Raw genomic sequence first — 16,992 nt, 5'->3', positions numbered from 1 at the left:
AGCAAGTACACATCCAAAGAAAATGAAATTGTAAACACTGCAGGGGAGGGGGTGCAGCAGAGAGAATTTCCAGAAGACTAGTTGTGTTAGTATGGACCAGGCAAAAATGTGAAGGTTGGTGGTCAACATGGGGCTATTCAGGGGCTCATCTTGCAAATAAAACCTCTCTGATGGCAAGCAATTCATCTATCCCTGATCTCAGATCCCCAGCAGTAAACCCAGAACACATTCAACTGCTTTCATCAGTTCTTCTCATAATGATTCATCCTCTGTCCAAATATAAGACATATAATCCACAGGCAGAACCGTCACTGTCATACCAAAATCCATTGGCCAAGGGGAGAAAGCAGGAACTATGAAGGAGGAAAGCTACTGTGCAGCAGTGGCTTGTGAGGGGATGTGGGGATGCAGAGAGGCAATGCACCCACCAGAACAAGCATAGGACAAGTTGAGCTGAGCTCTGGAGCAACAGCGGCCACCCCAGAGCTCCCCCAATCTTGCCACTACTGTGATTTTATTTAATTGTATCTATTTTTTGTTTTATGGTGTAAACCACTTTGAGACTATGTGGAATAAAACAATAACATAAAGTTGTTGCTGGTGTTGTAACAAAGTAAATAAATAAGATGTTCATTAGGTTCTTTAAAAGGCAGAGATGGGGAACATATGGTCCTCCAGAAGATAATGGTGTTACTAGACCACAACTCTCATCATCCCAACCATTGGCCGTAATTTCTGGGACTGATAGGAGTTGGAAGTCCAACAGCATCATTGATATCTGGAGGGCCACACCTTCCCCACCACTCTTTAAAAGGGATCACAAACTGGACAGCCTAAAATAACCAAGTGCCTAAGATAGATCAAAGGCAAAACAAATCAGAAAGAATTGGGGATCTGAAATGACCTGTCCACTTTTAGTCCCTTAAACCTGCAGGATATTAAACATCTCATTTAAAATGGGAGTCCATTTAAAACAAAACAAAACAAAACAAAACAAAAAAACCACATGACACTTTGCCTGCAGTAGAAAACAAAGGCAGAGACCTGCATGTGCATGTGGAGCTGTATCACTGGACCACACTCTCCTGCGCTGCTTCCTATTAATTTGCAGCATTAAGGCAGGCAGTAAGATTTCCATTTACTAGAAGGTCACACATTAAGTGAGAGAGAGAACAGTTTCTCACTATGTCCCATCCAAATTCCCTGGCACTTTCCACTCTGGAATGATGCAATTGTCTGATGGAGCTGTGCAGAATCTGTCTATGTGTTCAGCACCATTTACTCAACTGAAAACTATTTCATCTAACCCCAATTAATCAAGAAGTTGGTAATCCTACTGGAGGTGTGGGGGAGGGGAGGTCACCTTACAACTGCTCCATTTAGACCAGTACTCAGGTTTAAGAATGATTTCAACTGGATATCAGGCTTATCTCTATATGGCCTTTCAGGTAGCCGTCCACCTTGCTTACTTGTATTAGCAAGGTTCAGATGCCTGCTTGAAGATCCACCCATGAAGGCATTTCCCAATGGCTGCTTCCTCCAGCAATTATGCTGCTTCTATGAACAGACACATTGATTCAGCACATTATCACTAGCATCCCACAATGTGAGTATGTCAATTGCTATGACGGTCGCTTCTGACCAAATGGAGAGGCAGGATTGGCATAGATGGGACAGCAACCGTTGCACAAAACTAGGCAATCAAAAGTGAAAACCCTCCCAACATCTGGGGGATCCTGTTAAGATACTTCCCATTTAACATCCTGCATTGCTGCTACAACAATACTGGGAAGCTCCTGTCTAAGAAGAAACTGCTGCTATTGCAATAACCAAATGTACTGCAGTGCTTTGAATTAGTAGATTATCTGACACATTGAATCCCAGCACTTTGCAATGGGAGGGATAAGGATAAACTGATGTCATCACTTTAGTTGCCCACAGTAAGGAGAAAAACATCAGGAAGCAGCAGGCTATGTGAATTTGGTTTAAAGCCCAAAGAGATCCATATGAAGGAGAAAAATCTCTTTACGAATACGGAAAATTCTCCAGACACAAAACTGCTCAGTTGCTGTACTTCCTCAGGAGATTTAGAACAGCCAAGGATCCTGGCCAATGGACGGCAACTTGCCCTAACAGCTAAAGGTGCAAACTGCAGCCTGTCAAGTTTACTTCTTCCAATCCAAGCACAACAGCTTTGAAGCTTAGCATCTGTGAACCGTCAACAACTTCAACCCTGTGGAAAAAGTCAGGTAGCATAAAGTTCACCCCCCTTGCCTAAGGGAACTGCCACTGCTGAAAGCTTCCTCAAGTACTTTGTTGACTTCCCTAAAGATATAACAGAATTGCTTCAGGGAACTACAGGCAGTTAATTTCTCAGACTGCATGGCTGCTTTTTGGATTCATCCTCCTCTCATCTGAGGGGATTATCGGTGTAAGGCCGCAGTGAAGATTATTAAACCACTAAATATAGATTTCTCCTTTGAGAACATAGGAAGGAATTTTTCCATATCAAATCACATTGGTGTGAAGGGAAATTAAAGAGCTGTTGACATTTTCCCCAAACAATTCATTATTGCAGTTGACTAGCTACATGCATGTGGAAGTGGAATCTGGTAGGGAGGGCCTCCATTTTCTATACAGTCATACCTCAGGTTACAGGCGCTTCAGGTTGCGCGTTTTCAGGTTGTGCACCGTGCTGAACCCGGAAGTACTGGAATGGGTTACTTCTGGGTTTCAGCACTCGCACATGTGCAGAAGCACTAAATCGCGCTTTGCACATGCGCAATTGCAACCCGCGCGTGCGCAGACGCGGCACTGCAGGTTGCAAACACTGCGGGTTGCGAACGTGCTTCCCACACAGATCACATTCACAACCCGAGCGTCCACTGTATTCTTTCTCTGCCCCTCAAAGCTCTTAGCCACCTCACAAATTTAGGAGAAAATGTGGATATCTACAGGGAGTTACTGCTTTAGAACTTGAAGTGTAGGGGGGAAAGTTGGTGGCAACCCTTTGAGAAACATTCTCAGTATATATGGGGTATATGCTGCAGTCACTTTTTTGAAGGTCTCTAAAACAAGAGACACAAACTTAATTTCTACGTCACAGTGAGTAGAAGATAGTGCATAGTCTACGAGTGGACAACTGGCTTCTTTCTAGCAGAAAGCAAAGCACCTGCTGGTTGCTGGGATATTTGCAGAGAATACTAAGACTAGGTAGATCTTAGTCTGATCTAGCAAGGCGACAGTTTCCATTTCAAGCAAGAGTATATAATCAAGATCAGTAAATACAGTGAAGTAAGGTGGCCAATACTAAATTATTCAGGGTCATTAAAACAAAACAAGATTGTGAAGAACTCCAAACAGACTGAGCTAATGGGCAGTAATATGGCAAAGCATTTCAATGTATACAAGTGTAAAGTGATGCATGTTGGGTTAAAAAAAATCTTAATTTCACATAAATGTTTATGGGGTCTGAACTGGTGGTGACAGACCAGGAATGAGACCTTGGTGTCCTAATGAATAGGTTTCATGAAGATGTTGACTCAGAATGCCACAGCCGTGAAAAAGGCAAATGCCATGCTAGTGACCATTAGGAAAGGAAGTGAAAATAAAACAGCTGGTATCATAATGCTGTTATTCAAATCTATGGTACTATCGCATTTGGGATGCTGTGTACACTTCTGGCCACGCAGAAAAGGGCAGCCCAAATTATCAAGGGGCTCCCCTATGAGGAATGGAACTCTTTAGTTTAGGGGAAAGCTGAGTAAGAGGCAACATGATAGACACTTAAATAATTTATTTATGGTATGAAGAAAGTGGGTGAAGAAAAGTTTCTCTCACACACATAACACTAGAACTCATGGACATCCAATGAAGCTGAATATTAATTTTTTCCAGACAGATAAAGGAAAATACTTATTCACACAATGCATAATTAAATTATGGAAGTCACTGGAGAGCCAGTGTGGTGTAGTGGTTAAGAGCGGTGGACTCGTAATCTGGTGAACCGGGTTCGCTTCCCTGCTGCTCCACATGCAGCTGCTGGGTGACCTTGGGCCAGTCACACTTCTCTGAAGTCTCTCAGCCCCACTCACCTCACAGAGTGTTTGTTGTGGGGGAGGAAGGGAAAGGAGAATGTTAGCTGCTTTGAGACTCCTTCGGGTAGTGATAAAGCAGGATATCAAATCCAAACTCCTCTTCTTCTTTTTCTCTTCTTCCACAAGAGGCAGTGATGGCCTCCAAATTGGATGGTTTTAAACAAATTTAGCTAATTTCTGTTGCGCATTTCTGTTCTCCAAGCAAAATAGAACACAAAGCAGGAAGTGGGGTGGTTTAAAGATATCGGTTTCCCTGCCGATTTTGATTACGTCCACAAAGAAACAACTAATGAAATAATGCTTAGCAGCTAGGCAGAGAAAGAGCTAAAATCAGCAGCTTTCCAGCCCCACTCTAGAACAACAAACAAAGTGAAGGTCAAGATAAAAAAGCAAAGTTATGTGATACCTCAGGAAGGAGTAAACTTGAGTGATGATATGGTACCGAAATGCAGCAATATTTTCAAATGCTTGAAAGTGATTTTGGAAAGCAATGCTTTTTAATTAGAAACGTCGAGACACAGTAGCCAACATGAAATTCATGAGACGAGTCAGGCTTCCTTAGAGTGATGATGTTCTTTACTGACAGTGTGTAGAAGTCATAGCTATGTAATGCAATATAGCCCGGGAATAATATAACTTGCTTGCTTCATTCATGATGGTCATTTTCAAAGTCTTGTAAGTAAGTATCCCTGTGGCAAAGTTTGCCGTACTGAAATCCTATGCATGTTTACTTGGAAGCAATCCCACTGGGTTCAACAGGGCAAATTTCCTTGTAAGTGGATTTAAGACTGCAGCCCTAGAACACTGAAGACGTGCATCAAGTAATCTAGTACTGTAATTTTAAGCATTTCCCTAAATTATAGCAAATCGTCTTCTGAAATGATGGAACAGGTGGGCTGCTGTGGAAAAAGAACTTGTTACTACAAGTGTACTGTGCCTGGAAAAATAAAATTAATTGATTGTTCAACAGAAAACTCATCTCCATGACTTGAAATTGTTGGCGGAGCATCTTACATTGTTTTACTTGCTGACCGATCCACAGCATTTTTTTGTAGTCATTTTGTTGTTTTGATATACTGTTTACTGCTTTTGGAGCCTTTGGGCTAAAAATAGGGTTTTTTAAAAAAATAAAAAGAATGCCCAGACTTACTGCCACACTGAAATGGGCAGAAGAAAGAGGAGCAGCTCAAAATTTCAGATAATTCCCATCGTCTAAAAACCTATTTTCTTATTCAACAGATACACCATAGATTATGTGCGATAAACTAAGCCATTGTTGACCTTCTCTTGTTGAACAATGCAAAATCTAGTTTTAAGTACCCCTGTAGTTTTTTGTAGATTTAATTTGATGTTAAATTTACAACTCTGAAGCAAGTGATGATTTCCCATCCTTTGAAATGGGAATAAAAATAAAGTAGCGGATTGCTCATTTATGCAGAAAAAAAACAGTTTGTAAATGACAATGAAAATTAAAAGAAAAACAAAATACCCCTGTTGCCTATTCTCAGTGGCTTCTGGAACCCACAGGATCATGAGAAAGTCCATCAGCCGGGGGAGTGGGAAGGGATTAGAAGCGGGGTGTAAGGAATTGGTTGGCTTGAGCCACTAACAACTTATAGTATTCTTAGGCTTATAGGAATGTACACCCTGAATATTAAAATGCTCACCACTCTGCACTGCATGGGGAGGTTTTGATATGGAGGAAAGAAAAAATATACCTTTTCTGTTCCCCACTATCCCAGTTATACAACAAGACTTCAGGTTTGGGGCTAGTACAATGGGAGAGGTTCAGAAAGGTGAACAATTGTGGTGTGTGTGTATTTTCCCCTCCCCTACTCCTAAAAACTACCACCATGAGCCACAAACAGTGCTAAGGCTGCTGTTCCAAGATGACTAAGATCCCTGAAAATGAGCACATCTGATGATACACTGCAACATTTTGTTGAGCTTCCCAGTAAAAGAAAGATCCCTGTGTTCTGTCCCATCCTTCCAACGTTCTGTCACATTGTAGTGAAGCGTTGGGGAACCTTTTTGGCCCAGTGGGCCAGACCTTTATCTGTCCCCACCCCCATGGGCCAACTTTGATAGGTGGGTGGGGCATTATGACATCATAATGATGTCAGATGCTTGGCAGGTGGATTGCCCCACCGACCTTTCAAAGACCCTTGCACAACAACACTTCCTGAGCTCCAAACAGCCATCTGGTTGTCAGGCACTGGGGAGTCACAGCTCAAAGGGCTTTGATAGGCTTATTCCTAAACTCATAGCACTGTATGAGGATGAAGCAATTCTGACAGGAACAGACTTGATCTGTGGTGGTTAGACTCATGTGAGGCAGGAAAAAACTGCCCCTTTCCTAGTGGTGTCTCTGAATGCACATTTGTAATTTCCCCCACATAACTGAATAGCTCCCACAAGGAAGAGAAATTGACTGCATCTGGAAACACTCTTATATCTAGGACAATTTGGAGACACTTGCTTAACATCACCGCTCTACTGTCCATTAAATTCAACTGCTTCTACTTTTGGACTTGTGAGCTGCAATGCTTAATGAAGACATTAAATTTCAAGCCACAACAGCAGTGGATTTTTGCTGCCTCTGCAGTCTCTTTACAAAAGCTGCAATAGCATTAACAGGCTGAGTGCTAATGCATTTCCTATCTCTGTGTACATATATAACACATGGTGAATATGCAGTGCTACCATTTTTATCCTTATGCAAACATATCTAGGATGCTGCAAAGCAGTCCCTGTAGCCAGATGTTTTTACCAAGTAAAACCGGTTCCACAGAACTGGACCTGCATTACAAACAAGCCACTTAACGTCCACAACATACTAATAATGTCTGCCAAGAAAGGAACTTACAGTACTTTTTCGTGTATAAGCTGAGGAATTTTTTTTAAAAACAATGTTAAATTTTGGTGATCGTCTTATACACAGATAGTGCAGTCTTATACACAGATAGTGCATAGGGGGGATGTGTGATTGGTTGCTGCCGGAAGCTGGAAATTGTCAGCAGCTATTTGGCGTGTCACTGGGGGCTGCGGCAAGGGCTGGTGTTGATTGGGTGTCGCTGTGGTAAATGGGCGGCTTTAGCGGTGCTTGCGAGTGGAAGCAAATGTCAGGCGGGTGAGCGATTTCCAGAAATCTCCCCCCCAAAAAGCTCAACAACTCTGAGCAATCTCCCCCCATTTTCTGAATTTTGAGTCCCCCAAAATAGGGGACGTCTTATACATTCATCCTACAAGCAATTTGACCTTGGAGACTGTCTTCAGTGGTCATTTTTATTGTAAATACATAGGCTGTGATACACAAGTGCTTGTGGGCCAGGAAATTAAAAATTAAGACTACATACAGAAACAACATTTGAGAAGGAGTTATAACACTATTAGGCTAATAACTATGCAGAGTGTTAATGGGACCATCTGAAAACTATCAAATAGTGGTCTTCATAATCAACACGGCTACAGAGCTTCAAATGTGGGTTATAAACACATTCGAATGCGAACTGGAACTCTGTGTGGAGCTTCTTAGGGCTTAGCCATGTTTTCTAACATAGAGTAAATTGTTATTCCTCATTCAGGCTACTATGCCTGTTCTTTCTGGGGTGGATCAGGGAAAAACTACAACTTTCTACTCCTACCACTTGAAATTCGGGCTGGCATTGTTACAAACTGAAATTTTTATAACTTTTGGGCTAAACTGAGAAATGAAAACAAGACCAAACACAGCAGGGATAGAGGTGATGCTGCCTGTGGACTGCATCCAAGCAGCTTCTCATTCCAAAGCGTAGTGGTATTTCTAGCCTTGAAAAAGTAATATATATTTAGCCTTCATTGTTTCAGGGAGTGCCTTGAAATAGTTTGAGGGTATCTGTGTTTGACAGGTTCAATAAACAGAAAGCATTTCTACCTTTATTATATTGCTCTACCCAAGAGGCCATTATTTTTATAAATAAAAAAAGACAAGCACGTGTGTTTTTAGGATTAACTACCTTTTTGCAAAATTTTGCCGTGATGCAAGCTCTCAAGGATCGCACACAGTAATGGTCAGTGTGTTTAGCATACTGTACCTTACTATACCAAAAGGCTAAAATCACCACCAAAGCCCTATTGGTTGGGAAATGTGAAACTGATTTTAAAAAAACAAAACAAAACAAAACTGAAATGCAGCTGCAGATGGTCTTCTAGAAAATTTTGAACTAGAATTTTTTCCTATATTAGTTTGCATTGACAAATGTTCAGTTTGCTTTGGAAATTGTTCTGGTGCCCTAGAGAGTGATCTAATTTAGCTTGTTTGCTTTACTTGTATTTAGTTAATGGAGCTAAATTCCCATGCTTACCTAATACAGTGGTACCTCTGGTTAAGAACTTAATTCGTTCCAGAGGTCCGTTCTTAACCTGAAACAGTTCTTAACCTGAGGTACCATATTAGCTAATGGGGCCTCCCATTGCCGCCGTGCGATTTCTGTTCTCATCCTGAAGCAAAATTCTTAACCCAAGGTACTATTTCTGGGTTAGTGGAGTCTGTAACCTGTAGTGTCTGTAACCTGAAGCGTCTGTAACCCGAGGTACCACTGTATTGTATTTGCAACTGGCATTCATTCCTCATTACTAATGAACTTATGGAACAAAGCACTTTCCACAGAAAAATAAGGCACTGGGTAATCTTCTGCCCCACATTGCTGTCTACAAGGGAAAGGTTTTCTTATCTGTATACTTAACCCCTTTCTGCCTTTGACCATTTTCTCTCTAACTGCTTCCCCATCCAAGAAACAAGGCATTCAAATCCTTTCTTCTGCAGGTAGGCAAGCAGGCGAAGTGGAGCCTATTTCGAGGGAAGGGGGGGACAGCCTAAAGAGATGGGTTAATACTCCTCCTGCTGAAATGAGATTTGCATTCCACCCATGGCCACAATCCAGCTTTTAAGAAATGGAGTTGTAATCTTTTTCCCAGGCCCTGAATTTTGCATAAGTCCAAGTTTAAAGTGAATTTTAAGTGCCTTGCCTTGGTGAAACGTCCTTAGGAATTCTGAAGGTCATTGAAACAGTTTCAATGAGATTCCCAAAGACAGTCTCCAGAGGATACACCTCTTGTATCATTTTGCACAAGGCCATTCCTCAAATAATATATTGGTAAAGAATGAATAAATAAATAAACAAACAAATAAATAAATAAATAAATAAATAAATAAATAAAGCAGTTTCACCTCTGTTTGTTAGTGCCAAACTTGGAATTCTTCAGCAGCTAGAATTTGCAGCAGAAACAAAGGACCTCTAAGCATTAGCACATGAATAATCACAGATACTGCCTTTGTTTTTGGATATTTTCCCACATTTGGTGGCAAAGTAACTTTGGCTGAGATGCAAAGGAGTCCTTTCAGTCAGCAGCCTCTCACTTTCAATTCCTGTGCATCATCTTGATCAAGTGTGCAGAATGACACATCTACTCTGTTGTATAAAGGTTCTGTGAAATTCAGATACACCTCTACTACACCTCAATGCCTCTTTTTGATCATCCAAAAGTAATAGTGAGGTAATACCTTTATTAGTTTCAGCTAAGGGCCAAATGTGACGATGATGCTTTAAATGTGCAAATTAAATGTGCTTGAAAATTTATAGCTGTGGTGTTTCCGATTAGCATCATGGAATGCAGGGAGAGGGTAGGTAACCTTTTGCCTCTGCAAAAAAAATCTCAGCTCCCACCAAATGCTGCAGACAGAAAAGTATGGTCACTGTCCCTTTGGACATATAAAAGGCAGCAGTTACTGGGGTTGTCATCTCTGGTAGGAGGACTTCATGGTATGCACAGTGTCCTGCAAACAATCCAAGGAAATTGCCAGGAGAGTGTGTGACAATCAACCTAGAAATGCAATTGCGTCTTTCCTAGTCCATGAATAGCTCCACAATTGGCCTTGGGCAAACAAGATATTGAATATTGTGTAATCTCCTTTGCAATTATTCATAAAAAGCTTAACATTTGAACCCCAAAATGATCTCTCTGTGATGAGCTACAATACATTAATCATTACTGAACAAACCAGTCTACTCAGATGCCAACTTTGTTCTCAAAGGAGAGCCCCAATGTGACCAGCAGTCGTTCTCTGCATTGGCTCCTTGTTTGCAGAATGCTCTCCCCAGACAGGCTCACCTGGTACCTTCATCACACATCTTTAGGCCCCTGGCAAAAATGTTCCTCTTCAACCAGGCCTTGGGCTGATTAACATTCTTTGTCCTTTTAAATGTGTTTGTAGGAAGGAGCGGTCATTGCTTTGCTTTGTTTTTATTATGCATTTTGTGTTTTTATTTTGTATTTTTATGTTGTGAACTGCCCTGAGATCTTCAGATGAATGGCAATATATTACTTTAATAAATTAGTAAGTGAAAGGGAATAATATTGTCTTGAGCACTGGTCTCCACAAAATAGAGACAAGTCACCTCAAACCAAATGCAAAGTAGCAAAACTAGTGCATCCACCAAAAGAAAGAGAAACACTTGTCTGTGGTATAAATTAAATGTGTCAGTGGTATCCCATTGTTTTCAAAGCAGGCGCAGTCAAGCAGATGAATTATGCACTTGACTCAATGGCAACAATACCAAGTACTATGGACAGCTGCCTCAGTGCATCCACACTGGAAGCAATGGGGTGCCATCAAAATATCCCAGTCATGACACCCCTCCTAGAAACCATTATACACAGTGCCCTCTATCACACTCACCCATCTCTGGCCAGATGATGCCGGAAGAAATCATTGGCAGCTAGTTTGATGGCTTTTTCTGGAGTCACTAGTGTCAGATTCACTGCAGCCCCTGGGCAAGAAATATGGAGAACAGAACGTTAAGAGAATTAGGGAAGACTTAAAAGCTAAAAAATTGTGTTTTCTTGGTGACCATCAACCTTACCCAGAAAATTGAGCTGGGGGAGATAAGGCACTGTAGAATCAACAGAAGCTAGAAATGCAGACCAATTCTAGGAGCCACGCCAGAAACAAAACTTACGCTATGTTGGAAGCCAGTGGTGGTACCCATTTCCATCCAAACCAATGTTTGCTACTACATTAGCAATTGCCTCCCCTGCCACACTGTGGCATAGGATTCATTCAGTATTAACTGGGACCACAGATGCACTCCATTCAGATGGGACAGGGAGGAGGGTTTTCCCTCTAGTGGGGCAGAGCCAGTTAGTCCACTGCCAGCAATCAGATGCTGCTTCAGTTGCATATGCACAAACTGCTACCTGCCTCCAGATGTTGCTGGTCTACATCTCCAGTAATCCCTGCCTATTGTCCATGTTGTCCATGTTGGCTGGGGCTCATGAGAGCTGAGAGCCCAACAAATTCTCGAGGGACACAGCCCACCCTCAAAAAAAGCCCTCCTCTAAACCTTCCTCTAAAGGTTGCTTAGAAGGAGTCGGTGATTTTTTCTCTTCCAGAGGCATGTCTCTCTTCCCTCTGCCAGCTTTGATTTATTCGCTTTACAAACAGGTTACATCTGTCAAAAAGTGTTGAAAGGCGTTGCTCCCTTTAACACACTATGCCCTGACCCAAAGGTCATGCACATTAATGGAGCACACCTCAATTTTGGGGGGAAAGGAAGAGCTAGGAGATGGAAACCCTGGTTAAATTCTCACCTCAACCATCTGTTCACTGGGTAGCCTTAGACAAGCCACTGTCTGCTTCACACACACATACATCCAGCGGAAATTAAGGTACTCATCTACTTTATAGAATTGTTGTAAAAATTGCTGAGTTCATGTATGCAAAGCACTTTGCTAAGTATTTATTTTGCACCACAAAAAAGAGAAATAAGTATTTCCTGTACGAACTCTACTTAATTAACAGCATAGACTGACCTAACTGTGGCCTCAAAAGCTCCTTTGTTCCAAACTAAAACTTGCCTCAGTTCAAAAAGTGTGTTCAATCTATGCATCCCTATCAGGGTCAGCATCAGGGGTTGGCAGCTGGTTTGCGGCAGACCATACCAAAGCACCTTTCTCCAGTTTCAACAGAGTAGGCGCACACCCAACTCTGTCCTCTGGTATGTAAACAGCACGTGACGTTCACATGGTGAATGTGTGTACTCTATTATCAGCAGCAACAAACAGCAAATCCCTCTGAAGGCATTACAAACTGTGTGCTGCTCTGGATAACAAAGGAAAGCAGCATTAGTGACACAAGAGTGACCCACACCACTGAGGTCACTTAGGAAAGGGAATCCAGTTTCAGCCGCTGCATTTCCCCCATGAGAAGGATGACCTCTCGTTTGCTTGTTCCCCAACTATGCAGAATTCACAGAGTACTTTGCATGATGAAGGGCCATCTGCAGTAGATTAGGGCAAGAGCCATCTCCTGAACAATCTCTTCCTCTAAAGGTTGCTTACACTTGTGATTCAGGGCCAAACTAGACATGGTGCTCAAGGCATCCCTGGGGTCAGGAGTCAGAACAGCTGCTGAAGCCCTCACCCAACAGGGAACCACTGCCACCCACTGGAGCCCTGTTTCTTCTCTTCTTTGCTGTTGTCACTTGTTCACCTGGCCCTCTAAGCTAGCAGGAGCAAGGAGGAGAAACATCCGCCTCATCTTCCTTTGCCTCTCCCCTCTAGCCAGCTGGGCAGGCTGGGCCCCAAAGGGAAAGGTCATGGGAATGGGTATTAGCAGGAGAAGTGGGAGCTCATTCAAGGCGAGTGGTTGAGCATAGAGCTGGCACTGATTCCTATCATCTAGGCAACGGCTATCAAAGACTGGCATATTCTTTCTTGCTAAAGGTAAAGGACCATTAAGGTCCAGTTGTGACCGACTCTGGGGTTGCGCGCTCATCTCGCTCTAGTCACTCTCCCACTTGAACTCCTTTCAGCATACAAAAACTTGGTGCACTGTATACTAATACTAATGAAACAGCTTCTGGGTCAATATTTTTGTATCTCAAATGAATTAAAGTCAGGAAAAATGTATTTCCAGATAAAAGGTCAATCTGTGATTTTCTTCTAAATCTTTAATGTTTTCAGCAAAGCTGCTTGATGGGGGAAGGGGGGAGCTATAATCCTTGTCCTCAGTAACCCAATGTGGCTGCAAATCACTGAAGAAAGACAAGCACACCTCCACGGACTCCCAGTATTTTTTAGTCTCCAAAATGTAGTCCTCGGCATACAGGCCAGGGGTGTTGACGCTAGACGTTGCTTAATTTACTAGGGCTGAAATGTAGAATTGCTCATAAATAAGGCTGCCAGGCTTCAGACACCAGCAAATGACTGGGAGGCAGAGCAGACAGTCACCATAAAGCCAGCATTTTACAAGGTTTTACTAAGGGCCCCATAAACCTTTGATAGATTGACTACATATCAAGAACAACTGCCTGGTTGATTTGTTGCTCTACTAAAATGCTTCATGTATTCCTTTCCATTTGACAAAATCCTCAGCATTTCTCATAAAATATATCTTATTATAAAATCTTGTTCTATATACGGTACATCCTTCTCAAGCAAAGTAGTACTGTTTAATTTGTTGCTTTAATTGGTAATGAATCAACACTGGGAAATTTTTGCTAATCATCAATGTGCTTGTACAAGTCAACCAGTTTAAAAAAAAAAGGCAGCCATATGGAAGCATTAAATATTAGAAAGAAACCAGACAGAATGTGTGGTTTTTCTTCCCTTCTGCATCAGTCATCTAATTCCCTGCCATACATTTGCAAATGCAACAAAGCTTCTACTTTTGTTATCAGAATATATTACCAAAAATATATGCAGTTCTGTATAGGCAATGTCCTAATCCACACAATTGTGGTCAACAAATCTGAGGGTTATGCATATTTTTTTGCACCTATCTGCATTTATCAGGCTAAAGAGAAAATAACCTCAGCAGAGCTGATGTTTGACGCAAGTGGGATCAGCATCAATGTACTACTGCGTGCTGCTGGAGGACACAATCGGAGGGGTTATAGAACAGCCACAAAGTGTATAAATATACTATGTATTGAAGTTAAATAAAGCCTCATTATGTTCCATCCAGCAGCTAGGAATAGTCTGCCTGTTACAGTGGGAGCCTGGGGATGACGTTGAGGGTATTTTTAGTAAGAAGGCTGCCTGCCTTGGGTGGTCTGCGCTGCTCCAGTTCTGTGCTGCAGAGACCATTTGGCAAAGGTTTGGCCCTGGCACACTCACAACGCAAAAGGAAACCGATGCAGAGCAAACTGGAGGGAAGCTTGATGCCCTCAGTGTCCAAGGGCTAACTAGAATAGGAGCTGCCATCCATTGCAATGCAATGCATCCAATGCAAACCATTTCTGTTTTGTACATCTATATTTTCCCACGTGTCCAGAGCGGGCACATGACGAACAATGAGCTTGGCACTAAGTAAAATCTCAACTGCTTGCTTGTTACAACGGATTTGTCAGAGCTGACACAAAACACAGCCGTTTGCTTCCCTGTCTAGGGACTGCTCTCCACTCAACTGCTCAACCAGCCAATCCTAATGCAGCTTCCACTCCACGCACCTCTGTCTGTCTGCCCACCACCCACCTGTAACTTGGCAGCAAGAACACATTGCCCTCAACCGTCAGTCATGGTATCCCCATTGCCTAAAACTAGTCCCCTTCCTAGGAAACCTGACCAAGATCTGGTAAGATCCTATTCAACTGGGAGAAACAAACTTCAAAGGTCATTCAACTTGGACTTGCGTAATCAACTAATTAAAGGTAAACTGTCAATAGTAAACTGTACTGCCAAGGTGATACAACCATGGTTTACTGCATGAATGCTTCTTATAAACAGATAAATATCTGCACGCTCTTGCAATTCTATACTACAAGAAAATGAATGAGATTCCAATTGTGACTACACCCTCCTAATCACATGAAAAACTTCCAAGGTTTACAGCTGTTTGAACTCCAGCTATGTGTCTTTGATCTCTGACCACACACAGAAATATGCAAGCCAAGATAGATAAGACATGTAAGATTAACTGAAAGGTAAATTGGCTAATTTGTTACATGCTTCCTCCCCTCTGCAAGCACCGACTACTTTTTATTATCCAAGAGAGCCTTTCTGCTTTTAAACAGCTGCATGATTAGCAAAAATTCAGCACAGATGAAGTTTTTCCTCAGTGTGCAGATACAGTGGTGGGAAGAGCTCTACCTGTTGGGTTTCAGCTTCTCACACAGCCACTAAAGTCATAGGAGACCACCTAGGAAAAATGCAGCAACTGTAGCAACCAAGAATTAGCCTCTGGAACCCACTGCTACAATTGCTGATCCCATTGTACAGGAGCCCGGGCACTTAAAAAACTGCAGTGTGCTGTTTCCATCTTGATAAAAAGAATCCCTTCCACACTCTTAGTTAGAATCAAAATAAGAAGTAAAAGTAGCAGTAACCTTTTCCACGGAAACAAATCCCAAGCCAGATTGTCCTATAAAGCCATTCTGAAGTCAAGAATTTGAGCACGCCAAAGTAAACGCAAACCAAAATACTTTCCCACTATAAAGTTTATTTTCAAGCAGTCTCCTGTTGGGGAAGTATTTGCATCTGATGATACTGCATTTTTTCCATCCAGTATTTGGTTGAATTTGGCACTGGATACAAAAGTGTTTTTTATTCCGGGCATAACCCAAACTCTTAACGGTGTGGTCTGGAAGAAGAACACACTCGAGCAGTAAAAAAGAGTGAGGGAAGAAGCCATATTCATTGCAAACTGGGAAACGCCACAAAACATTGCATGAGAAATTAGTATGCGCAAAAATTCTTCAACTCAAGTAAAAAAATACCAACATTGCATCTGTAAGCACAAGTCAGTGTCCAGAATTCTATCCTCTTTGCAGTGAAGATGAACTAAGCTAGATTTTGCTAAAGATAAAAATCTCCAGAAAAAGAATCCTGGAAAAGATGGTATCAAGTGGCATCCTCCAGTTCTTCTGCATTTTTCTGTCCATTTCTGCTTCATATTTCTTTCCAATGGAATAGCCCCCTACTGCATTGCTCCAATTACATTAGTTGATTCAGTTGTTTTAACTGATTAATCAACTGAATCAGTGTGCTGATGTCAAATAAATCTGCATAAAGTAAGAAGGATAGAAACAAAAAGAAACAAGAAAGCACTTTGCTAAATGATGTGGGCATATCTCATAGCCAATGCCACCTTGGTGGTGCAGGAACTCTGCTCTTCTTATTCACCATATCTCACCCCATAGGCAAACCTACACAAAAATTAGCGCTCTAGGCCTGAGAAAAGCTTTACCTGTTGAATTTCAAATTACCATGCAGATCCTAAAGGCACAGAACGCCAGGACTAAATGTTGGCAACCCAAACCCAGGAATAACATATTTTCCTCCTTCTCCAACAAGGCTTTCCTACTGTGATAAATCATTCATAATAATGCAGCTTAACACTGACCTCTGTACATGCCAAAATACCCTTCGGAACGGATTGTCTTGATAAGGCAGTCAGACCTATTGAAAAGATGGAGGACAAGGAAAGTCACTGATTGGGGCTTTAAGCATAGTTTCAGTCCCTTGATACAACATAAGTCATTACAAATAGTGTTTTAAGTCTGGCCACATTGCTCAGCTAGCTGCTCTTTGTCCTGTGTTAGTCATCTGGCTGCAGGTGAGAAGAGCAGGCAATTCATACACCTCAGTAGGCTTCACTAGAAAGGCAGAAAAGAGATGGAACATTTTTTCCAGTTTTATGCTGGTGGAAAAATGGAAGTCTTTGTAAAAACTGATACAAGACCAGGTACAGCAAAAAGCAACAGCACCTCTCTCTGAAGGATGCAATGCCTTTCACAAGACATATCAGAACAACCCCCAGGAGTTATCCTTAGCTAATTAAAAGGCAATGCCAGAAGCAAAACTGCTTTCCTGATCTACAGATTTCTTTGGAATCATGTACCTAACGCTTTTTGCT

At 41.9% G+C, this 16,992-nt stretch overlaps 1 protein-coding gene across 4 annotated transcripts in view; it reads right to left on the bottom strand.

The window, feature by feature from the left end:
• Positions 1-16,992, bottom strand: part of SLC25A22 (solute carrier family 25 member 22) — a gene marked incomplete at its 5' end in the record, with an annotated part of 69,867 nt that overhangs the window by 6,131 nt on the left and 46,744 nt on the right. For 3 of the 4 annotated variants that reach the window (XM_081011565.1, XM_081011566.1, XM_081011564.1), the window contains 2 exons: positions 10,816-10,906; positions 16,480-16,535. In XM_081011565.1, the coding sequence (XP_080867691.1) occupies positions 10,816-10,906; positions 16,480-16,535 (147 nt within the window). Of the gene's footprint in view, positions 1-1,469; positions 1,564-10,815; positions 10,907-16,479; positions 16,536-16,992 lie in introns of those variants that run through there. The other variant, XM_081011567.1, reaches the window with a different exon arrangement.

Source organism: Podarcis pityusensis (genome assembly GCF_964106645.2).
Source record: "Podarcis pityusensis genome assembly, chromosome: 1".
In the NCBI taxonomy this organism is placed as follows: Eukaryota; Metazoa; Chordata; class Lepidosauria; order Squamata; family Lacertidae; genus Podarcis; species Podarcis pityusensis.
Note: the sequence above shows the minus strand (reverse complement) of the source record. Positions and strands in the feature narration are given on the sequence as shown.